Genomic DNA, 26010 nt, shown 5'->3' with positions numbered 1-26010 from the left:
CTACTTCGTTCTACAATGGTGGCATATACAAAAATAGCTAAATAAGCAAATAAGCAATTTTCACTTCCATTTTTATTCTACATAATCTTTCATTAATCGTAATCGTAATCGTAATCGTAAGGCGCCTTTCAGGGCACTCAAGGTCGCCGTACAGATTAAAAGCAGTACAAGAACACAGTTAAAAGCAGAAAAATAAATAATTAAACTAGGGCACAGCTTGCAGCAGAAAGTCACACATCATAGTCATAGGCCTGCCTAAACAGGTGGGTTTTGAGGTGAGTTTGAAATATGGTGATAGAGTCCATGTTTCTGATGTCAGGGGGGAGGGAGTTCCAGAGGTGAGGGGCAGAGCGGCTGAAGGCTCTTGAGCCCATGGTGGAGAGACGGGCTGGGAGGACTTTCAGGGTGAGGGAGGAGGAGGCAGACCTGAGAGACCGGGTGGGGATATTGACGTGGACAAGGTCAGACAGGTATGGGGGGGGCGAGGTTATGGATGGCCTTGAATGTGTGGAGGAGGATCTTGAAGTCGATATTTGATGGGGAGCCAGTGGAGTTGGTGTAAAACAGGGGTGATGTGACTGATGACAGGGGTTCTGGTGACAATACGGGCAGCAGCGTTCTGGACCAGTTGGAGTTTATGGAGGAGTTTGTGGGGGAGACCAAAGAGAAGAGGATTACAGTAGTCCAGGCGGGAAGTGACAAGAGAGTGAACCAGGATAGCGGCACTGTGGGGAGTTAGGGAGGGGCGGAGGCGGTTGATGTTTCTGAGGTGGAAGTAGGCGGATCGGATGGTGGTGTTGATGTGGGTGTGGAATGATAGGGTACTGTCGAGGACGACACCCAGACTCTTTACCTGAGGGGAGGGGGAAACCGAGGAGTTGTCAATGGTGAGAGTGAAACTGGGTTGCTTGGTGAGTGTGGATTTGGAACCAATGAGGACTACTTCGGTTTTATCACTGTTGAGTTTGAGGAAATTGGAGGTGAACCAGGACTTGATTTCCTGCAAACAGGTACAGAGGGAGGAGGGTGGGAAGGTGGAAGAGGGTTTGGAGGAGACGTAGAGCTGGGTGTCGTCCGCGTAGCAGTGGAAAAGGATGTTGTATTTGCGGAAAATCTGTCCAAGGGGGAGGAGATAAATGATAAATAGGATAGGGCCAAGTACAGAGCCCTGGGGGACACCGGAGGAGATGGGGGAGGGATGGGAAGTGAATGATTTGAGCTGAATGAACTGAGTACGGCCAGAGAGGTATGAGTGAAACCAGTCTAGGGGTGTTTCGGATATACCAATTGATGCTAGTCGCTCGAGGAGGGTGGAGTGTGAAATGGTGTCAAAAGCTGCGCTCAGATCCAGGAGGATGAGGATTGATATTAGTCCAGAGTCAGCAGCAATCAGGAGGTCATTGGTGAGGAGGGCTGTTTCTGTGCTGTGACGGGGGCGAAAACCGGACTGGAACTGTTCATAGAGGTTATTGTTGGTGAGGTGAGCTTGGATCTGTGAAGCAACTGTTTTTTCCAGAATTTTTGCAAGGAATGGCAGGTTGGAGATGGGGCGTAGGTTATTGAAGATGTTGGGGTCTAGACCAGGTTTCTCTAATAAAGGTGTGACTGCAGCAGCTTTGAGAGATGGAGGGACAGAACCAGAGGTGAGGGAGGAGTGAATGATGGCAGTTATCAGGGGCAGCAGAGAGGGGAGGGAGGCTATAACCAGGGAGGATGGCAGGCCGGGGGTCAAGTTGGCAGGTGGATGGCTTGGATGTCCGGATGAGTTTAGATATGTCAGTGGCCGAGGGGAGTTCGAAGCAGGAGAGAGGTAGAGAGACGGGGGGGTGGGGAACAAAAGGAGGAATATGACGTGTGTTTTTCATTCATTGCTTTCACTTGCTGCTGTTGCTGTTGAAATGTGGTGAAGTCCCATCACGGGACTCCCTGTGACGTTCGTTTGTAGTGTATGAGAGAGATTTGGCAACACAGCCTCAAGACTCTGCATCAAAACAAGCATATGAATGGACATGAAAGGTGTGCTCAGTTAAGCGCAAACCTCTGCCAGGAGGATGCCCTAAAACCTCTGTCTCTAATGTATCATGCTAATCTCTAAACAAGCAAACTGCATAATTCTACAGTGTCGACTATACTGTAAATAACATGATGGGCAAGAAGTGCAGACATACTGTAGGCCTATATAGTTAGTAGGACATAAGTGCCCAGGGTATGAAGTGAATTCTGAAGAGCTGAGTTTTCAAACTGCGTTGGAAGATAGGGGTGAGTCTGGGGGGGGGGGGGGGGGGGGGGGGTGTATACGAGCTTGTGCAGGGTCAGGGTGTCATTATAGGGAAGGGAGGGAGGGACACAGATCTCCTGTCTTTGACAATCTAAGGGTGCGGGAAGGGGTTTGGAGGTGCTTCATACTTTGCGGTTAGTGGGGAGTGCTACACTTTATGTCATTTAGGTCGTCCTCAGTCTTTTGAATGGGAGGTGAGCACCATGCATGCAGAAGCCAGTGAAGGGAGTACAGAAGTGGGAAGACGTGAACATTAACCCATTTTGGGCGGGAACCCATGTTGGTGTTAGCATTATGTTATGCTTTAGCTATTGAAAAATAGCAGATCTACAAGCTCATAGCGCGCCACCGAGTGGCGCGCTACGAGTCTGCTATTTTTGAAAAATCGTGAAAATGTGCCTCAAATTTGGAATATATTTTTCCAGAACAAATGTTTTTAAGGGAGGTGTAAGAACAGGTGTCTACGGTGATGACCACCCCGTGTCGGGGCCCACTGCTGGCTCGTTACGCCACTGCTCCAGGTCCTTGGCAGTCTGAGCAGGAGTCACCAGGGTGTTGATGATAGAAATCCTGCAGGCGGCAATAAGACATCCCATGCAGGGAAGAAGAGAAGCTCAGTGTTGTACAGTATATGAGGTGCTGGGAAGACATTCACATATACTGCCAATCAGCAATGAGATGAGATATATACTTTATAATCCCTAAGGGGAAATTGATGCGTTACAGCAGCATAATGTGATAGAAACAAATAAGAAAAAGCTGCAAGCAGCTATAAGACGGGGCCAGGCAATATGAAAAGTCACACCTGTGTGAACTGAGAGGTGCAGGCAGCTCAACAACATCACTGGCTGGCTGCAGTTATAGTTATAGGCTATAGTGCTCAGTGTGAATGGCCTAATGGCAATTGGCAATGTAGTCTGCCACAGTGGTTCTCAGACATTCTCATGTCAAGGATCCCCAAACATGTGTTTCTGGCTACCCCCTTAAGAGAGGATTTGATAACATTTTGTCAAAATCTTTGGAAATCAGCCCATCTACAAAATCACAACGTGTCGCCGTGGCATTTTGCAACACGTTGTAATGTTTTTTGGGCCTTGAAACTCCCCCCCCAGTGAACCCTGGGGCTCCCCCAACCTATGATCTATACTTCAGTATTGTACATGACAATGTGATGTGATAAACTTTGGCAGGTCCCATTTTCTTGTAGCTAGCTGCTGAGATTGTGTACGCCTAATGTGAGTAATAGTGTTTATCTTCAGCCAGTAGAAAAGGTCCAACACTCATGTGTTGTTATGCAGTATGATCTGGGTAATTCAATATGATACGGTGAATAATTTCTCTCCCCATGATGGATGATGCATGGCATCTATCTTAGCTCGCCTCTCTGCCTGGCATTTAGTCGTGCTTCTAACCCATTTTGACCTGAGATCAGATTCTAAAAATGTCTTCTACATCCTGACAGTTTTCATTCTGACCTGAGATCAGATCAAAAAATGTCTTCTATGTCAGTCGCTCTTCGATTTTTCAAAAATAGCAGACCTACAAGCTCGTAGCGCGCCGCTCGGTGGCGCGCTATGAGCTTGTAGATCTGCTATTTTTCAATAGCTAAAGCACAACATGAAAAATGGGTTCTCGCCCAAAATGGGCTAAATATGGAGCGGGAAGCAGCAGCCAAGCGACACTGCTGTTTGTCGGCTCCACGTTGTCACGCTGCCTAAAACTACAGGGGCAAGACTGCTTTCTAATAGCATTCTCTAAAGGCAAGAATACATCCCACACTGAGCATGAGTCCATCCTACGGAGGCAGGGTGCACGAGGGTTTGAGATTGTTTATATGAGCATATGTTGTCATGTGAAGAGCCCTCCACAGGTGTGTGCATGGCACACGCTGACGCACACACGCAAAAGCACACAAAAGCACACGCTGGCAGATTATAGTCATTACCAGTAAGAGATGCCTGAGGGCGAGAAGCACGCATCCGCCTGGGTGACAGCAGACTGCTGGGCGAGCGCTGGCGCTTTGGCATGGGATCTTAATTTTTGGGCCTGTTAAGGACTCTAGTTTGTCACGTGTTCCATCCCTGATGATGACACGTGATGGTGGTCGGGGTGTGATTCCATAGTTAACTGCGACCTAGGCTACTTTATAATGTGTTGTTTATTATTATAAACCATAGACTACTTACAACTGTAATTAGTGTTATAAACAGATTGATTGAATACTTTATTAACAGTTTGCAGAAAAGTTCAATACAATCCTGCTAAGAGGATTTAAAAACAGAGAAAGCTTATATCTTGTTTCCATCTGGGTCCTTCCGACTCCTCCGTTGCTTTACTGTATGCGTATGCCTTATCTTTCTGCTGCTTCTGAGATTGTTGGCTGTTTGATGCTCGATGGTACACTATACTGCCTTTCTTCTGTTTGATGCTCGATGGTACACTATACTGCCTTTCTTCTGTTTGATGCTCGATGGTATACTATACTGCCTTTCTTCTGTTTGATGCTCGATGGTACACTATACTGCCTTTCTTCTTGGCACTTGTAAGAACTAGAGCTGTGCCCGTTGACGCCTCTACGGCGGTGCCCGTTGGGCACTGGCCTATTTGGAATGATGCAAGTTGGAAATGGATGCCCCACACAGCTATTATGCCTGTGTCTCTTTTATGCCCATGTATGTTCTTTGTCAGGCATGCCCATGGAGTCTATGCACACGTCAGAATGAATGAAAACAGGCCAGCTCCATATATGGACACTGGGCAGGGGCCCTGTCCACAGCCCGCGCAGAGGCCTTTTTGGGGCGGTTCTGGACAACCGTGTGTCCGACCAACTCGACACCGGGCACTGCACTCCCTGTATGTCACGCTACTATTTTATCACATTCCTCCAATACATTACTTTTCTCTTTAATTGCTTCCCTGCTTCTCCTTTCTCCTTATCAGTGTGGTTATGGGTGGTTATTCTTTTTCTCTTTACTTCCTTCCTTTCTCCTTATCAGTGTGGTGGTTATTAGCGGCTGTCGTCTCTTTGGCTTCACAGAAGGAAGAAAATATATATAAATGAATAAATAAATGCTAATTATGTGAGCATGAGTTGAATGATAAAAAAAAGAAAATAAATGAATCAATGTTGAGCCCTGGGGGGGCATGCAGACTGTTTATGGACAGTGCACAGAAAATAAAGGCATAAATGCAGTGTTCAATGTTCACGGCCACCAGCACTATCAAGTTGACCTCTGACATTGTTGAATGATTCATAAGCATCTAAAGTTTATTGATTGGACCCCCGAGGAATGAAGGGTGTAACGAGTCCTGTCCAGATTGCACTACTGTGTAGAGCGTTGGTTAATATTTAATGAGGATGTTAAAAGCACCGGAGACTACTGTTCATTTATTTATTGTGTGAGAATTTGGGTTTCTGCTTGTCGGTATAGCGCTGGAAAAGCTAGCTTGCGCTTTATCAACAACAGTTTGGAGTTTAGTTTTGACTGACTGATGGCACAAATTCAGTGCAGTCAATTTATTTACAAAGTACACAGCATGTGGTTCTCACAGTTTTCCTGGTCATGAACCCCCAAGTTAACATAGCCGTAGAATCCGTATCTGGAAATACTTTGTGCCAGGGCCCCTCCCCCCTCCCCCATACAAGATTTGTGTTGTTATCTAATATTCCAATTTGTTCACATTATTTTCTTCACGACACATTGTAAGCTTGTAGATTGGCTATTTTCAAATAGCCAAAGTAGGCTATTTTTGCAGTTGTTAAACTGCTTTTAATGCTATATTAACTAATTTAGCATGCAGGGGACTCCCTGAAACCTCCTCAAGGACCCCTGTGGGGGACCCCACTTTGAGAACCACTCTATGTGATCCAATAATGGCAACGGGAGGCATACTTTGGTCCGACGGACCATTGGTCCGACTCAGGGTTAGGTTTAGGTGTGCTGCCCCGTGCTCGCGGTTATGGTTAGGGTGAGGGTTTGGGGTAGGTAGTCGATGGGACCAATGGATCGGACCTATGCCCCGTCGGACAAAAGGCATGCACTCAATGGCAACGTGTTATACTTACTACTACTTACTATAAGTACTACTGTACTTACTTAGGCCTGTCACTCCCAGTGGAGTATAGGCCATTGACGACTCCTCTCCATCCGTCCTTTCTGCCTTTCCCCGTGCAGCTGATTCGCTGATTCGCTGATTCACATTATTTCCAGAATAGGGAGGGTGGGGTTCATATCGTCTCTGTCTCTGCCTCATTTGTCCAAAACTGTTACTTTAGTTTACAGGATTCAAATTCAAAAGCTTCGCACAGCACAGTGTTTCCAGCTACTGTTGATGCTTTTGTGTGACGCTGTAGTATGATCAAGTACTTTGGCGTTAATTTACAAGAGAAACCCCCCCCCCCCCCCCCCCCCCCCCCCCCCACACACACACACACACAAAAAGTATGAATATGGACATAAGAGGTTTCTCATGATCGGATCCATTTCTTGTTTTCCTTCTAGACACAGTTTCCAGCTCCTACTCCGGGCTGCCTGTCAGCTCTGTATGCACAGGAATCATTATTTTAACATCAATGAAAACCCACATCAAACGTGGCATCAGAATCTGCTGATGCCTTTACCTCAGATAAGTGGCATTGCTGATACTGCTAAACGCAGTCTGCAACATTTGGTTTCCCCAGTTGTCTAGGGACTACTTTTATCTGTGTGTGTGTGTGTGTGTGTGTGTGTGTGTGTGGGGGGGGGGGGGGGGGGTGGGAGGTAGTTTGTTCGTGTGTGCAGGCAGAGTGAGCACAAACATATACCAAATGGTGCATGTGTGTGCGCACGTGAAACCATCAGCAACATTGACACTAGTCAAATAGTTCTGTGGATTCTTAGAGAAACTAACAACGTGTGTTGTTTGTTCCCCCCCTGCAGAGAGAGAGGCTGAGGAACATCGAAAGGATCTGCAACCTGCTGAGGAAGGTATGTGACAAACCACAAACACTTCCTGCTTAAGCATTAGGTTATGCTTTAGCTATTGAAAAAAAATAGCAGATCTACAAGAGCTTGTAGATCTGCTATTTTTGAAAAATCGTGAAAATGTGGCGCAAATCTTTGAATATATATTCTTTCAGAGGGAACGTTTTTAACTCAAGTCGTTGCTTCTGTGGGCTCCCTGGAACAACATATTTTAAGATGGGGGTTGGCGGCCAATTGCATTATAATCTTGGGGGTCCTTGACATGAAATTGTTTGAGAACGACTGACATAGAAACTGTCAGGATTTATAAGACATTTGTGGAATCGTTCCGAGGTCAAAATTGGTTAAGCCCCATTCTTACCACAGTGTCGCGTGCCAAGAATAGCCGACATATAAGCTCACAAAGCGATGCGGATACAGGCTTGTAGGTTCTCGGCTTTGGGAGAAACAAAGGTGTCCGTTAAGTGTTGCCATTGTCTTAAACTTGTTCCCCGATTGAACCTGAATAACTGTCGCCTGACTGGCCAACCTGTCTTGTCTGGATGATGTTTGTTATGCTATGTATATTGACTATATTGGAGTTTTATTTTTATTTTTTATATATATATTTAATATATTGTTTTTATTGTTTTGTGTTTTGAATGTTCTTTGATGTTCTTGATTTGGAGTTTGTGTTTTGTTATTGTGTGTTTTAGTTTTTTTTTTGTATTTGTCACTCTGTTTTTATTTCTCAATTTGTAAAAAAAGAATAAACAGAACATTAAAAAAAGCAACAAAAAAAAGTGTTGCCATTCTCCTGCGGAAGTTTCGTAGTTATACAATGGATAAGTTAGCACTGTGTGTAACATTGGGGGTATAATCTTATGTAAGTGTTATTATTGCTTTTGTTTTAACAAGTACCACAATGAATGTGCTAGATGCTTACACGGCATTAGTTACATATACAAATGTTAACGTGCAGCCATTTTAAATGTGTCCATTCATGATCTCCACCAGGCCAGAGCGGCCGAAAGGGGTGGATTGTTTTTGTGTGTTGTACTTTCACAAATATGTGCCGCAATATCAATGCAGGTATATGACTATATAGGTAGCCTGGTGTGATATTGCCCTCACCAAAATCGTCATTGAGGCAAAATCATGCATGCATTCATTTTGTCTCATGCATTAATTATATACACCAGTAAATTGCCAGCAGTTCAAGCCAGTGAGCAGGGTTTTTGCTACTGCTGAGGTGTGAGACCTGCAGGCCAACATAGTTTGTGTTTTTAACTTTGAACTCTAATGATGCTATCAGTCTTCTCTCTTTATGTTGAACTCATGATGGGACAGAGATTGAGAGGTGCTGTGCGTGCGTGCATGCATGTGCGTGTGTGTGTGTGTGAGTGCGTGCGTGTGGGAGCATGCGTATTATGGAGGTATGAACAAGGAGGAGACAAGGCCTTCTCAATGTGACGTCTGCTTCACCCTCTAAAAGTCAAAGCTGTGTGTGTGTGTAGTGTTGTCAACACCTGCTCTGTGGTCCTCATTAGACCCCTGAGGAGGGCATGTGCAGCGTGACACATGCACGCCCGCAGCACACGCACGCACAGCCATTGTAATGTTCACCTGCTGCACAACATATACAGTGTAGAATGTAGATCACTGCAGAAGTGTCACCACCTTGTTGTGCCACAGGCAGGACCTTCCAGGGTCAGTGTTCATGACCTCTAGTCTGAGGGTGGTCAACTGTAAACCTTACATCAGTGTCTTCCATGCAAGTTCCATGCAAGCGTCCGTGCAGCTGAGTCTCAATGTCCTGTGTGTCACCACAATATCCCACTGACAAAGGTACAAGTCTGATTAATGAACATGACTCTGCCCCTTCATTTTGAGAACAATATTGACACTGGGTATACAGTAGGACTCAGAGACCACGTTTGAGAAATAACATAGAATAAAAACATAGGTTTCCTGGTGCTGGGTTGTCTCTTTGCATTAAGCCCACATTTTCAGTCCATTAGTTCCAGTTCTACCCATGAAATATTCAAGTTGTCCAACTAGAAGTGAGTTTGAATCAATCCTCACTGATATTATTATCAACAGCCCTCTTCCCCAAGCCAGGAAACCATAGGAACCATATAGTTTATATGACCTGCTAAGGACTTGTTGAAATGTTTATTTGTTCTTTGAGTCTTAGTTACATTGCAGCGTGACTCTTTTTCAATCCATTTCCCCAATACAATGTCTCAACGGATATTGCATAGCAGTACTTGCATCTGTGCATTCTTTTCTTTCATGTCACATCCCTGAGTGTTGACAATGACAAGACCAGAATTAAAGGTGTATTCAGTGATTTCACTTAATTCAAATATCACTTCTTTTTTTGTTTTGTTGTGATAATCCTCCCTACTAGAGTGTGCTGACCATATAAGGAGTTCCTCCCTACGTAAAATAGGGCTGATAACCAACTGATCTCCATGGCGCTCCGCTCCAGCATGGATGCTTGTCCGGGGGTTCCGGCTGTGTTTTCAGTAGTATTTTTAGCAGCTCTCCTAGCTCTCCTCACTCTTCCAAACGCTACTTCATCTCCTTCCAACTGGCAGAGATCACACTTAGTGACGCTTTGCCTATTGGGTCTACAGTATACGCTTGTATTTGTTGCCTTAGGCGTGCGTGCGTGTGTGCGTGCGTGCGTGCGTGCATGCATGCGTGCGTGCGGCTTGAAGCGACAAGCCTGCACATTGCCACAGCAACCAAACCTCTGAGTGTACTCATTAGCTTCCTTCTTGCACCCTCTATTTTTGGTTATTGGATCTGTTTCTCTTCCTCTCTCTTCACTCTCTCCTTCTGTCCTAATGTGTCTCCTCTGCTGCCCTCCTCTTCTCTGCTACCCTCCTCTCCTCTGCTGCCCTCTCCTCTGCTGCCCTCCTCTCCTCTGCTGCCCTCCTTTACTTGGAAGCAGAGCGGAGAGAAAGAGAGAGAACATCCAATTTCACTTGATTATCCTGTATCATTTATGACTTCTCTCTCCTGATTGGATGAAATTGGTGTACTGGCCCGAAAATGTATTTGGTTGCGGCCCTTTCACTGTCTCCTCTTTCCAACATACGCTTTCTCTCACTCCCCCCCCCCCCCCCCCCTCTCTCTCTCTCTCTCTCTCTCTCTCTCTCTCTCTCTCTCTGCCGATGCCAAACTTTGCACACTCACACACTGGATGCCCCCATGCAAATTCTTTAGAATTATAGCACCACCATGAGGCAGATTTTTGCTATACACTTTTCATTTCATTGCATACACCTTCTATCCATACATCACACACATCGGTATACTATCTCTATAGTCATGTGATCAACACGGATCTGTCCCATTTCCCATATTCCTATACCGATTGGCTAAGATTGGCTTCCAAGCTTGGAATTGGATTGGTCAGTTTCGAACAGAATGCCACAAATCATGAACACAGTGTGCGATTTCCGTGATATTATACATGCACATTCCCATTAGGCCGGGGACGAAATGCCACTGATATATTCTCAAATCAGCCTCACGGTGCCAATTCCTGTTTTTGCGGGGCGCTAGCCCCTCCGATATACAGCTTTTTCCAGTTGGAATATCCTTCATGTGTAAACGCTCTCAATGTCTCAATGTCTACAAATTGTTCACGAGGGCCCAAGCCCCCCAGCCCCCACATAGTTGATGTCACTGCAGGGGGGAGTTTCCCATGCATGTTGGATGTAGCGCGTGGAAGGAACACGTTATTCGAACCAGTTCCTTTCCTCTCCATCAGGCGTCCTGGCTGGCCAGGGGGAGCAGTTTAGAGACCAGGATTACTGCTTGTTTTTGTGAGGGTACCTACCCTAGGGGACACGTGGAGAACATGCAAACTCCACACAGAAAGGCCCTTTTTCCAACCCCACCTATAGGGTATGGGCACTGATGATGGCCTGCATTTTTCAACTCTGCCTTTTACAGCGCCACCAGGAGGATGGCTTATGTGCAGCACTTTTTAGTCCTTCAGATTTTATCAAAATATCGGTACACAGGATCTTTATAGTGTAATCAAACCGGATCTATCATGTATAGTATAATGTATGCCAGCCATTTATTGAAAACACAACATGCGTTCATCTTCATAACATTACTAAGCATTTTGAATATACTGTTAAGTCACCTATCCTCCTGGTGGAGACCTGTGCCCCGAGGGGCACTTTTTCTAGTTTTGTAAATGTTTCTCTCGTTCTTCTTTCCCTTATATCGCAATACAATTCACAGTACAGTATGTTGTACTGGACACTCACTGGTCCATTTGAAATGGACATTGTGGATTTGAGTGTGCATTCATCTCTCACAGCCTCATTTCACCCTCCATTTCTTTCCCTGTTGTTCATCCCCTCTGATCTCGTCTAGCTCCTGTTCTTCCTCGCCTCTCCTCTCTCTCTCTCTCTCTTCTGCTGCAGTTGGAATGAGATGAGAAGAGAATCACAAATTGAGTGTTGTGGCGCCGAGCTGTACTCCCTGCTTTGCTCTCCACTTCTGCTTGATGTGTGTGTGTGTGTGTGTGTGTGTGTGTGTGTGTGTGTGTGTGTGTGTGTCTGTGTGTGGATCTGGGGGTGGGTGTGTGGGTGTGTGCGTGTGTGGGGGTGTGTGTGTGTGTGTGTGTGTGGGCATGTGTGTGTGGGTGTGTGACTGTGCAGGGTCGGATTTACCCTCCCAGGGGCCCCTGGGATAGACAACATTTCAGGCCCTCCTGGGTTTCCCGGGTGCGAAAACATTTGCGGTATTTTGCTTTAATTTTGCTGTAATATTGGGGTACCCGGCAGGCAGGCAGGCAGGCAGGCAGGCAAGCAAGCAGACAGACGTGTGTGTGTGTGTGTGTGTGTGTGTGTGTGTGTGTGTGTGTGTGTGTGTGTGTGTGTGTGTGTGTGTGTGTGTGTGTGTGTGTGTGTGTGTGTGTGTGTGTGTGTGTGTGTGTGTGTGTGGGGGGTCTCTTTCAGGCTAGCCCATATGTGACCTCACCCATTCACGTTCCAATACCTGTTGTCAACTTGTCATAGCACCCGTTTTAACTATCTGTCTGTGTCCCTTTGTGCCCATACTGTATATGGAGATCTCTGTATCTGTCTGTCTGTCTGCCTGAGCCCGAAGAGTGCAAACTGACTGTGAAAAGTGTAGTGGTTAAGTAATCAATTTCCAGGTGTGGGGTTCAATTGGCTGAGGCAGAGGCTGGGAATAGCACAGGTGAGGGGCTGATTAGGCTGATTAGGCCCACTGGCAGAGCCTGAGCAGAGCCTTTTGCTGTGCTATTGAGATGGTAGTGAAATTGAGACGACGACGACGGCATGAGTGAAGCATACAGTAGCAGAAGAAAAGGATTCAGATTGATAGAATCCAATCTCAGCAGGGTGCCGTGTGGTGGTTCTGGAGAACAGTGGGTCCGACCGACTCGATACCCGTTCCACAGTCCCTGCGGGAGTGTGGAACGAGTGTGTCGAATGTGAAGTCTGTGGGGCAAACGGTTCTTGAGTTATGTGCATTACAACCGTACACGCATGCACGCAGACACGCAGAGACGTAGCGTATAGTAGGATCTTCGGGATTCGTTCACATAGCGTTAACATCCAGGCTGGGGGTGCTGGGCAAATACTGGTTATTCTGACGTATTTCCCAAAGTTGCAGGTATATTTAGAAGGTATTGACATGGGTGTTCACATTATACATTCTGCTGTAAGTGATTTTGCCTGTGCATAATGAACAACAACAACCTATTCTACAGAGACCCCATGGTTCTTCTCTGGTTGTAGTTTGGTTTGACTGGTGGATTCTCGTTGGTGTGCACTGTGAACTGCTTCTTCACTTTCTCTTTTAACTCTGAACCTAACTATGAAAAGTTGTGTGGATATTCTCAAACCTAAGACTCCAAAACATTCATCTGGTTATGGATAAACATTCATTAAAGTGTTCAACATATGGAACCACGCTTCAATGGACAACTCTTGGCATCTGTCGTCATATCAACAGATGCACACAATTCCATATGTGGACATTCCACAATGTACTTTCATCACTGCAGCGACAGAAGGAGCTTGCAAACTGTTGCTTACAAAATGCTGCATATGATAAGGAAATGCCAGCTGCTATCGGAGATAATCTAACAGTGGTGTTTCTCAGCCAGTATGTTGGTGCCCACTGCCCAGAAGGCATCCTGCAAGGGGTTCTGAACTGCTCTGTGGACCAAGAACAGCTGTAATTTTATGGGATATGTTGTGATATCCAATAGGATGGTTCATGGTTCACATAAAGATTCTGCTCCAAGTGCGAGAACAAATTGCTTATCTGCAGCTTATTTTTACTGTTGAAGATTTTGTTTATACTGAAGAGCAAGGCAAGCGTTCATGCAAAAACGTCTACTTTTTTTGAAAAGTGTGTTCAACTCGATTTAGCCTTCAGTGCTATTGAGATGGTAGTGAAATTGAGACGACGGCATGAGTGAAGCATAGTAGCATACAGTAGCAGAAGAAAAGGTTGATAGAATTCAATCTCAGCAGGGTGCCGTGTGGGTACGAAGACGGCGGCCCTAACCGCTTTCAACCACGCGTCCCTATTTTGGGCGTGTTAACGTTTTTCTAAAATGGCACATAATATGCCAGCTCACAATGTTGTTGTGGGCTTGTAAATCAGCTATTTTTGAACTAAATTTAAAATGATATAGAGCAGTGGTTCCCAAACTTACCCCCAAATTGACACTAATTATCCCGCGGACCCCCATAAGAGAAGAGTTTTACGGCTCTAGCAGTGATTCTCAACCACTTTAATTTGACATGCATTACCGGTAGTCTACGGACCCCCATTTAATGGCATTTCTATCTCTGGGACTCCAATTTATATTGTAAAATCAATGTTAATTTAACTCTCAGAGTTACAGACCCATAAGGGTCCATTTGGTTCCAAACTATAATTTAGCTGGGGACCCCTGGAACTCCCTCAAGGACCCCTGGGGGTCCCCGGACCCCACTTTGGGAACCACTGATATAGAGCACCGAAGTATTCGGCGTCAATATCTGTAGAGGGCACAAATCCACGGGTTCATGTACTTTTTATTTGCATTGTAATCCCCATAGGGGGATTTTAGATCGCCTCATATAATAACTGTATAATCATCAAGGCCGCTTCACTCATATGGATATGAAGAATCAACAGGCTGAGAGAAAACGCTATTGTTACTGCTACTGAACACTCATATATGACTGACTGTCGCAAACGATACAGAGACACCTCCCTGACAATAACGCAGAGACAGCTTGTTTATTTTTGGACCACAACGCTTATATGAACCGATTTTAAGATGACCCCATGTTATTCTCCATGGAGAAAGTATACTTCCGTGAACCAGGGGAATCGAGGGGACGAGTGAGAGACGCTTTAGTGCTTCACTTGGGGCAGTGGTGGTCTGGAGTTTAGGGTGTTCCCGTTTTATCCCTCAGCCCAGCAAATCAGCGTGTGGAAAGTGAAGGAGCAACACTCACGCCTCCCTCAATACACAGACAACATGAGTTTACTGTATATAGGCTGGGTATAACGAATAAAAAGCTTTTTATTTTGTTTAGGAATTAATAGATTTCCTGGCTGCTTTCTAGGCATAAAATCTAATTTCAGGTCTGAGTGGGATGGTTCATAGCCCATTAGAGACCTAAACCCTGGCACACAGAAAATAGAACCAAGAACCACACACTTCTGTAACTGTGTTAAATGCAGTCTTCCAGAACTGCCGATTGTTCGATAGAGAATAGCAAACAAACATTTCATGACCTGGTGGTAGCCCCATACTGACTTACAGTATCTGCATAGTCACCAACACCAACACTTTGAAAGATTTTTTTAATCTTTCAAAAAGTTTACGTTTTGTTTTGTAGAATTCTGGGAAACCGTGGGTATGCTACAGCATTCATTCTAATTCCCCAGAGAGTCTCGAGTCTCAACTTAGATTTTCTCAGTTGAATCCTCAATCGAAGTTCTGACCATGCATCAATCGACTTTTTTCGAATTTACAACAATCACATAAAGTTTTGTTTGGCACTACAGTTCTTTGCTCTAAGCAAATCAATGGTGGGCCAGAACACACTCAAAAGCTAATTTAAGAAATTGGCTGATAAAAACTGTTGCTGGGGAGATTATAATAAGGGCTATCCTGGAGTGTGTGGGTGACTAGTTAATCATGCGATGCAGCCCAGGCCGTAGCGTAACGGTCTGGGCACCGGACTGGTGATCCAGTCGCGGTGTGCCGCGGGTTCGACTCCCGAACCCGACACGGCCTTTACCGCATGTCATCCCCCCATCTCTCTCCCGTTTCCTGTCAGCCTACTATCTGTCCCTTAAAAAATCAATAAAAGGCGTAAGCCGCAAAAAAAAAAAAAAGAAAAAAAATCATGCGATGCACAGTCGGGAACCCTCATGAGATCCACAGTTCTGGTAGATGGGAGATGTAGAAAAGATACTTAAAAAGGTTATCCTTGAAAATCAAATAGGGTCCCGCACACTGTCAGAAACTTGCCAAAAATGTTGCTCTTTATTACGTCAACGTTTCGGTCGATTAGACCTTCATCAGGACAACATTTCTTTTGTCTGTCCTGATGAAGGTCTAATCGACCGAAACGTTGACGCAATAAAGGGCAACCTTTTTGGCAAGTTTCTGACAGTGTGTGGGACCCTTTGATTTTCAAGGATAACCTTTTTAAGTATGCTTTATTGCCCTACGCACCTGTCACTAGCCTTCTGAGGTGTGCATCGGCCTTTTGCTAAAAAGATGTAGAAAAGATAACTTAAGAAATAAAAGAGAACAGGGTTAGTCATAAACCACTAAACGAGCTGGGTTTTTATTTCCCCTTTCCATATTGTGAATAGCAGTAAGTAAGTGTGTATTATTTGAGTTGTGTTAACACAATTTTTACATACGACGCCTCAGGCCGTCTTAAGGATTCGAACCGAGAGGAGCCTTGGACGTCGGTGGACGTCCTAGCGCATCCTCAATGATACGGGGCGAGATAAGAATATTCAGAATTTTTCCTTTTTTTATTTTTTGTCCGTTTGCTTTTCGCTTGCCGTATGCTAACGCTCTGGGCAATTATTAGCTTGCCGTTGACTCACATGTTAGCGCGGCGGAAAGAATGACTCGTATCTCCTAATCCAGGGCGCTCTCCGTGGTGATGAATGGATCGATATGCTAGCGCTTAATTTCTGCTCCTCATCCGTCTCTCCCGCAAAATATGAACGCTTTTTGGATCATATATCGTATAAATTAAAATGATCGGGATGTAAGGTCAACTTTGTAAAGTCAACTTTTTTAGGAAATTGTTTCCGGTTCATGGTTTTCAGAGTAAAAGCGATCAGACAACTCCGGCACCCCAGAGCTCCTATTTTGAAGCACTTCCGGCACTAAAAGTGTTTTAATGACTGACTTCTTCCCTGAGAAGCACAACACATTATCACCACCTGGGCTGACCATGTAGTCATTTTATGTTGTAATAATTATTTCTTAGCATTAGTGACCCCTTCTTCCAGACTCCAGACAGTTTCATCAATATGAAGCCGTTTCTCTTTTTATCTGCCTACGTCCTATTGATTGCACTGTGAGGAGGTTCTGCTCCACAATGCACCTCACTGCCTGATTCATGATTGTCTGTGCCTGTCATTCACTCTCGGCATGGATAGTGTAGCATATTATGTCATATACTAGGGGGGGGGGGGGGTCATTAAGGAAAACATTCACTCTTGAAACTAAATTGGTCGAGAACAACCGTTTAATTAAATGGGTTGGTTGTAGTTGTTACAGTGTGCTCGAGGTGTAATAGATATACACAGCAGCGGTGGTACATACTGAAACTATGCAGCAAACCTTTTCCCGTACTCCTTCTCCCTGCTTTATACACAGCTATGCACGCACATTTGCACACGTACACGCACGCACGCACACTTCTTTGTCTCTTTGTCTGTCTGTCTGTCTATCTGTTTTTCCGTCTTTGCCAACTGCTCAAATCTTGTTTTCCTCGACAATCATTTCTAAGCGATCCAACCTGCCGCTGTGATCAGACAGGCAAATCTCCATGTCAGTGATTTTCCAGCTTTTTGCACACTGACTGCATCCAGTTGACAGTTATATAGGAAGCTTGAATCTTAGACATGATCACTGCCTTTTCTGCAACTCAGCTTGTAATCCCGAGATCGAAATCGCCGCGTCTCCGTTTTGCTGCCCCGCTTTCGGTGAGCCACTGCTGGCGTCATCTGGATTGGAAGGCTCAGAGCTGACTGCTTTCCCGTTTTGTTTTGCTTTTTTCCTACCCGATATGGTTAACATGACCTGTTAACCTAAAGTGTAAAACTAACTCACTGTAGTTGAAGCCTACAATAACTGTTGGACTGTTTTTTGGGCCGATAAAGTATAGGTTTTCACTGCTACGGAGGCTAATACTAATATCCACGCATTGATATTAGTATCGCTACACGAGGCTAATTCCCTGCCACATGTGCCTCCAAACACTAATACAGTTAATTATCTTTCATATAGTTTGGAATTTGACATCCGAGTAAATGAAGCAAGGATCTACAAATGCATTCTGAAATCAGTGGTGCTCAAACCTTTTCTTAATTCAAAATTATTCAGTTAAAAGTCTTGCATTGTCAGTTTATCATTTAAGTGAGATATTGTCCTGACAAGCACTCAGAGCAATGCTGCTGTGCTCTCCAACTTCTGATGTTTAATTCCCGTGGGGACTTTAAAGATTCTTCCTCTGTGCCCTGCGCCCTTGATCCTGCCGCGCCCTCTTCGGTGCTTCACAGAAAGTAATTGGGAGCGAGGCACTCGCTGCTAAACTCTGGCACCTGGGTGAGCCTGGTGTGTCGGAAAGTAATAACCATAACCGCAGCTTGAAAAATGCAAGAGGTAAAGCCTATACCTAACCCATTTAGACCTGACATCGAAATTTTAAAAAGTAAAATCTAAATCATGACCCCAATCTCAAAATATGTAGTTCCAGGAACCCCACAGAAACAAAGATTTGAGTTAAAAACGTTCGCTCTGAAAGAATATATATTCAAAGATTTGCGCCACATTTTGGTGCCGTTCTATGAGCTTGTAGATCTGCTATTTTTCAATAGCTATATTTTTTAATGCTTAAAAAAACCAAAGAGGTTCCCGTACAGAATGGGCTAGAAAGAATTATGTCTGGAATGGAAGTCTCAGGGCTCACAATGGTCAACTAATAATTTAGCAAAACAAACTTTTAAGAATGCAATCATCTGTGCTTATGTGGTTGTTTTGTTTTTATGACATTAGAAATGCAATGATCATTGAACATTATTATTTGGGAATGAACACATGAACGCAAATTATGTTTTATTCTGAGGTCTGAGATGTGTGGTCATAAACTGAGCAGTTTGATCTGAACACCACACACCTGCACGCATGCGTGTGCGTGCGTGCGCACACACCCACACACACAATTGAATGTACACAAATACTGTACACACATTATAGGCACATATACTGATGAAATTAACACACATCAAACTATTTAAGGGATGATGCCGCAATCTGACAGGAAATGCTGTAAATGCTTACAGTATAGTGATAAGAACACTGGTGTAGGTGCGCGTGCGTGCGTGTGTGCGCGTGCGTGCGTGCGTGCGTGCGTGCGTGCGTGCGTGCGTGTGTGTGTGTGTGTGTGTGTGTGTTTGGTGTGTGTGTGTGTTTGTGTGTGTTTTTTAACAGATCTTTCGCCCAGGTATGGCGTGAAATTGCAGACTCCTCTAGCAGTCAGAATAATCAGGGCTTAATATGCAAACAGCACTGTGCTTCCTTGATCCCACATACTGTTACCAGGAGAGTGTGTGTGTGTGTGTGTGTGTGTGTGTGTGTGTGTGTGTGTGTGTGTGTGTGTGTGTGTGTGTGTGTGTGTGTGTGTGTGTGTGTGTGTGTGTGTGTGTGTGTGTGTGTGTGTGTGTGTGTGTGTGTGTGTGTGTGTGTGTGTGTGTGTGTGTGTGTGTGTGTGTGTGTGTGGGGGGAGGGAGAGGGAGAGGGAGAGGGAGAGGGAGAGGGAGAGGGAGAGGGAGAGGGAGAGAGGGGGAGAGGGAGAGGTGAGATGGATGAGGGAGAAGAGAGCAGAAGAGGGCGATGGAGTTGGATAGAAACACAATTAGTGGTGGAGAGACATGAGGGGGGGGAGAAGGATGTGGTGGAGGGAAAGGAGGATGTGGTGGAGGGAAAGGATGGGATGGGTCAGATAAAGATGGGAAGAGAAGCGTTGGAAGAGTGTGAGTGAATTAAGCGGGAAGGAAAAAGAGAGCGGAGAGGGGTTAGGTGGAGGGGGGGGGGGGGGGGCTATACGCTAAGAGGAGAGAGAGGGAGAAATGGGCGAGTGAGCGAGGTGGAGATAAAGGTGAAGGAAGGGGGAGAGAGAGAGAGAGAGAGAGAAAGAGCATGGTGATGAAGGGCATCTGGCAGCCGCACTGTTCTAGGAATTAATATTAATAATGTTCTTTGTGCTCTGCATAGAAGCAGGAATGGGGTTGTAGGTGCTCTGAAAATTACATGACTGTTTTTAATGGCCATATGGGGGGGGGGGGGGAGAGAGAGATAGAGAGAGAGAGAGATGCTCTAATGCTGTCATGCATTTTTCACACATTTGCCTTATTTCGGCTTTTTATACGGGGCGAGGTCGGGTGCTGCCAATTGTGAGAGTTGGCCTTGAAACTGTGTGTGTGTGTGTGTGTGTGTGTGTGTGTGTGTGTGTGTGTGTGTGTGTGTGTGTGTGTGTGTGTGTGTGTGTGTGTGTGTGTGTGTGTGTGTGTGTGTGTGTGTGTGTGTGTGTGTGTGTGTGTGTGTGTGTGTGTGTGTGTGTGTGTGTGTGTGTGTGTGTGTGTGTGTGCGCGCGTGCGTGCGCATGTGTATATACAGTATATTGTGCTAACTGAACAACAACAAGAGTCAGAGACGTGTTTGTGGAAGCCTCATTTATTTATTATTATTTATTATTTAACAAAATGTTCAAACAATATTCAAAAAGCAGAAAAGAGCGCTTCATATCAGTCAAATAAAATCATAAACCCATCACCTCCTAGTGCCTTTCCAGAAGTGGTCCGTTGGAGTGCTTTCGCTGTCTGCCCTGCTAGGGGGTGCGCCAGTTCAGCTTTCACTGCCAACCGGGGGCATTGCGGCCTCTTCGGAAATTGAGGACTCTGTTTAACACTTAGAATGTGCCAGAGGTTCTTTTCCGTTCCCCAACAAAACCGCATTATCTTCCATTCTTACCTCGCGCTGGTCACGCAAAAGTCTCTCTAGAAGGGTTAATATTCCAAACGAGAGGCATGCTGAATTCAGAAATGAAGACGGAACATTGCCCATCTGGTCAGAACCATGGAGAGTTCCCTATAGGTTATGAACCCTTCTTTTTGAGCCGCAAACAAGGAAGTGAACGGCAGTGTGCATGCGCGAATCAACAAGGAGTACATTGCAGAAGGAGAAAAAAACCTCACAGTACCCCTGAAATGCATAGAAAACTGCATTTTGGCACAGTATACCTAAACGCAATACAAACACAACAGGTCTTACAAATTAGCCAAATGTCTCTTGCAATGTGCAATGTCTTCTTCTGAAGCTATCAGATTATCCCGATTTCCCCCATCATATAACAAAATACATACATACATAAATGGATGCACCTGCAGGGACGTATCCTCAGTGATGTATCCCAAGGTCATCGGGGTTTCGGGTCTCGCAACATCATACCCCTCACTCAGGTGACCCAGCCGGGAGTGATCAAGTCCCGACTTACGTCCCAGTAGCTACCCTCGATAAGTCCCATTAGGGAAAAACCAGGGCCACACAATCCGTTCCTCCTGAACTACTCTGCCGGGACTGGGAGGTACCATTCTGGCACATGGAAGGACTAGGCTCTGTGGGTTGACACCTGTCCGGGCCCCTCCTACATCTCACCAGGTCCACTCCTGCTCTCACCAGGTCAGGCCCTGTGCGTTGCACCAACAAAGCTAATTAAATTAAATTAAAATAAGCACACATTAAACAGCTTTTTACTGTTTGTGTTCTGAAAAGCTAAAGACGCCTATACACGTCCAAGGCACTCCATGGTTTTGATATAAAAGACGTGTACACGTCCAAAGCCAAAATTGTGTTATTGGCACTTCACAGTCTTACAAGTAAAAATGTAAGTGAAATTAGTTCCCATCGTGTTATTTTTCCAAGAAAACAAAAAAAAGCTAAAAAGAGAAGGGGGGGAGGAGGAGATCAAGGTAGGACTTTTTTTAAAAGCTTGTTCTACAAACAGCACACTTATAACTTATTTACAAACGGCACATGCCGTAGGGTCTCTTATCTTATTTACAATACAACTAAGGGCTTTCCAGATATTTACAAGCTTGCTTCACAAACGGCACAACCGTACTCTCTTATCTTGAGAGAAACACAGACTGCCGAAGCATAAAACCCACAACACTTCCAATTTAGAAGGGTGAATTCTTGTAGGTGCAAATATAAGGCTCAAAGATACTCAATTAAAAGAGGCTGTCGACGCTGAGGAAGGCCCATCTGGCTGAAACGCGTACGTTGGCTCGTCGGAGGTAAATAAACTAAACATGTGAAAAAGGACATTCAATGAGTGCTGGCATTCCTTCTCTCTTAGCTTGCACTTGGACTTTCTTCCACAGCTGTATTTCCATCCATCTATCCCCCATCCCCCATGTTATAACATCCATCCATTCACCGTCACAGCCACACGTTCCCTGTCCTTTCCCAGGTTTAAGGTTGTGTTCACCTTCAGTAGCTGTGTAGCAGGAGTGTCCCAGTGCACCTCATCCATCCATCCATCCATCCATCCATTCACCTTCAGGTGGCAACGACCCTGTGTACTGCATGACAACTAGAGCAGCGCAGAGCTCTGACTCGAAGTTTCCTAGAATACAAACTCTGACGGGAATAAGAGTCCCACCCCTGCCCGGGGCAAAACAGCATGCACGCACGCATGCACACACACACACACACACGCACGCACGCACACGCGCACACGTGCATGCTGAATACGTGACTGTGAGGATGTTTGGTTAATCACTTAGGTCATACTCTCTTTTGTGTATACTGTATGGGATGTACCGTTGAGACATTTCGGCTGATATCCGATATAATTAATTGCTGTTATGGCAGATAACCGATATAAACTGATGTCAATATGTTCTCATTCTGTATTCAAAATAGAAAAATGTTGTCCATTCTGGAAAATGTATGTAACAGGGTATCTCTGCAGGGAAGTCAGGTTTAACTTTAATACAATAATTGCCTGTAGATCTGTTCAAGCTACAGGTTTTGGGCTTTGGGCTTGTTTATCTGTAAAGTTCCTTTAAAATATTGGATGTCCTTGACATGAAAAGGTTCCACTGCTCTAAAACAACATTCGATATTAAAGTCATTTTAGCTGTTGCTACTGTAAGTACAATTAACCCATTCTGACCTGAGATCAGATTCTAAAAATGTCTTCTACATCCTGACAGTTCTCTGAAAAAGCTATGTTCGTCGTTCAGTCGTTCTTCGATTTTTCAAAAATATCAGACCTACAAGCTCGTAGCGCGCCACTCGGTGGCGCGCTATGAGCTTGTAGATCTGCTATTTTTCAATAGCTAAATTATAACATAATGCTAACACCAAAAGGGGTTCCCGCCCAAAATGGGTTTTAAAGGCGTTACGTCACTGGCCGCATCCTGCTTCTACCTTCATTTTGACGGTTCAATCACTGCACCGTAAGGCTGAACCCCTGACCCTCGACCCCGTGACCTCTGCCACCGTCGTGTCAGTCCAGTCCAATCGAAACCGCATCATGTTGTGACATTTAAAACACATTAAAACAAATAATCATGGACTGAGGAACCAGAAAGCAAACACTTGAGAGTTGCAGTGACAAACACCCAGTCAACCTGCCCAGTCAGTAAAGGGTTTCAGTCTTATCATTTTTTTAGTCAGTGAATCGTGTCAAGTCTTAGCGCTTTAGTCGTTGGTGTAGTCAGCACAAGTGGGGTGTGTTCAGGGTGGCTGGTTCATTCTACAGGACCATGGAAGGTGACTGTAGGATTCCTGGACCGGCTATGGCCTCGGAGAAGGTCCGAACCCCCCCAGAGCTCCCTTTTCATTTTAGGACCGGGTCTTGCAAAAGAAAGAAAATATGTTTTTTTCAGAAAACGTAGGTCAGGGTTTAGCGTTTTTACAATCGGCCACAGGTCTAAATGGGTTAAGCCAATTTTAATGTAACATATATTATATTATTATATTAGGATGGATGCAAATGTACTGCCCCACCAGGATGTTTGTCGTTTGGCCCGGGGGCCTATATTAAACTAAGCCATTATGAACTATTCCTGAGCTATTCCCCAATCTGCTCTGCCAGGCTGACGGGTCAATCAAATTGACCTGGCAGCGTGAGTTCATTGGCTCTGACACAATTGGCTTGAATACACGTTTTTCATCTTTATATCTTTGAGCTGCCATTCCTCACACGTGGAGAATGATCTACGGAAGCATCAACTTGAACACAAGCACAGTGCCCAAAGCCCTCCTGGCAATCTTCTTTATATCATTAATATTCTCAGCCGCGCTGCAGTGAAGATTTGGGTCCCTCCCTTTTCATTATAGAGTGTCTGAAGTCATTCTCCTCTCTATCTCACTCACTGTATAGGTCCGGTGAATAATGGCCACTTTGTTTTGACTTTTTCTAGCAATTAATCAGGTCTATCTCCTCTTGTGTTCTGTCTGTCTGTCTGTCTGTCTGTCTGTCTGTCTGTCTGTCTGTCTGTCTGTCTGTCTGTCTGTCTGTCTGTCTGTCTGTCTGTCTGTCTGTCTGTCTGTCTGTCTGTCTGTCTGTCTGTCTGTCTGTCTGTCTGTCTGTGACTCTCTCTCTGTCACTCTCTGTCTCTCTGTCTCTCTCTCTCTCTCTCTCTCTCTCTCTCTCTCTCTCTCTCTCTCACACTCGCTATATACCTTGCTCCTCACCTCCTTGGTGTGAATGTCAAGTTAAGGCCAGCCTGACTTTCAGCCAATCACAGCGAGGCGTGTGTGGGACTGAGGGACTGTGATATTGGTCCCACGCGGTCGTCGTGACACTGACTTGTTCTTCAAAGGAGGAGCAGTACTTTTACTTTACTTCAAAGGAGGAGCAGTACTTTTACTTTACTTCAAAGGAGGAGCAGTACTTTTACTTTACTTCAAAGGAGGAGCAGTACTTTTACTTTACTTCAAAGGAGGAGCAGTACTTTTGATGTTCTAGTTAAGATTCTCATCTCTCCTCTCCTCCTCTCACTCTGATCGCTCCCCTTTTTACCCTCATTTGCTCTCTCCGTCTTCCGAAGGTCACATTCTCTCAAGTTTTCACACGTTAACTAGGGCATTCACTTCTAGTCATTTTTACTAGTTGACTAGTTGCCCAGTTTACTTGTCGACTAGTTGTTGAACTACTGTATCTATTATGGAAATAAATATTTGTACATTTAAAAACTGTGTACATTGGTGACTATAATCTACCTGATCTTGAGGCCTACACAATCGGGGGGGGGGGGGGAGGGGGAGTACCAACAAGGTTGACTATAGTGGATTTACTAGTCGACTAGTTGAATAGTCGACAAACACACACACACATACACTGTGTGTGCGCAAGTGTTTTAGTTATTCGCACAATAAAAACAGTGTGCGTGTTATTGCTTTGAAAGGAATACACTTTTCCCTCCCACGCACCCACAAGCGTGTATTTGATTGATTCGTTGTCCTTACGGTACCTGCGGATTGCTGTTGTACCTTTCAAGGAGGCTAACTGTCTAAGCATGATAAAAAGAACTCTGCCACTCTCTACACTCTATAATTAGAAACATCATCTATTCTTATTCTGAGGCCATCCTACCCTGCCGCTCTGCAAGGCTGTTAGTGTTAAGTAATGGTTTATTTAAGGTAAAAACTAGGGGAATACCTGTAGTTTTAGAGAGTACACACACACAGTAAAAGTAAAAATCCCCAGGGAATCTTGTCCATGTCTGCAACTCTCAGAGTTATGGGGGTCCTTGAAATTAAAATGTTTGAGAACCACTGCAGTGCTACGGCAACGGCATGCATTATGTTCTTACCTCCACTGTTTAACCTCTTTCTATACTCTATACAACTTCCCGACTACGTTAATTCCTCTGGCTGTTATAGACACACTCTGGCCTCGTTCTTCTCACCTTCACTGCTGACAGTCAGCCTAGATGCACCGTTATATGTGTGATAGAATTGTGCGTACGTTTTGTAAAATGCATGCTTGTGTGTGTGTGTGTGTGTGTGTGTGTGTGTGTCTGTCTGTGTGTGCATCATTTGAGTTAGTCATGGTATATCTAATCTAATATCAAAATACTCCTGGATCCAGGATAGATCAGCCTATACTTTGTGACAGCTGTGCAATAAGGTGATGATGTAGTCATGGGGAAACCATGATCAGGATGGAGACCGTACACGTGCATGCGACCAGCCAACGTAGGAAGATGCCATGTGGCCGATGTGAATACACTAGGCGCCCCTTACTTCACACAAGTGTGATTCTTTCTGATTTGAAAGGGAATTTTCATCTGCCAATTAGACAGAAGTCTGATCAGTCTACAGGTGTTGGCTACTACTTGGCTGTGAGAGCTGTGATATGCATGCCTAAAGGACTGTCCATTAGCTCTCCTCTTTACAGAGATGTACTTTTAACAATGAAGTCAGAATTTCCCATAGTTCGC

The 26010-nt window shown here is 45.0% G+C and overlaps 1 protein-coding gene across 1 annotated transcript in view; it reads left to right on the top strand.

Moving 5' to 3' along the window:
* The window catches only part of cnih3 (cornichon family AMPA receptor auxiliary protein 3), a gene marked incomplete at both ends in the record, with an annotated part of 89394 nt that overhangs the window by 40421 nt on the left and 22963 nt on the right, over positions 1 to 26010 (top strand). Inside the window, one exon of the mRNA XM_083789731.1 lies at positions 7198 to 7245. Within this exon, the coding sequence (XP_083645857.1) occupies positions 7198 to 7245 (48 nt within the window). The remainder of the gene's footprint in view (positions 1 to 7197; positions 7246 to 26010) is intronic.

This window comes from Protomyctophum parallelum (genome assembly GCF_964188405.1).
Source record: "Protomyctophum parallelum genome assembly, chromosome: 19".
Taxonomy (NCBI): Eukaryota; Metazoa; Chordata; class Actinopteri; order Myctophiformes; family Myctophidae; genus Protomyctophum; species Protomyctophum parallelum.
The sequence above is the reverse complement of the archived record's forward strand: the minus strand, read 5'-3'. Positions and strand labels throughout refer to the sequence as shown.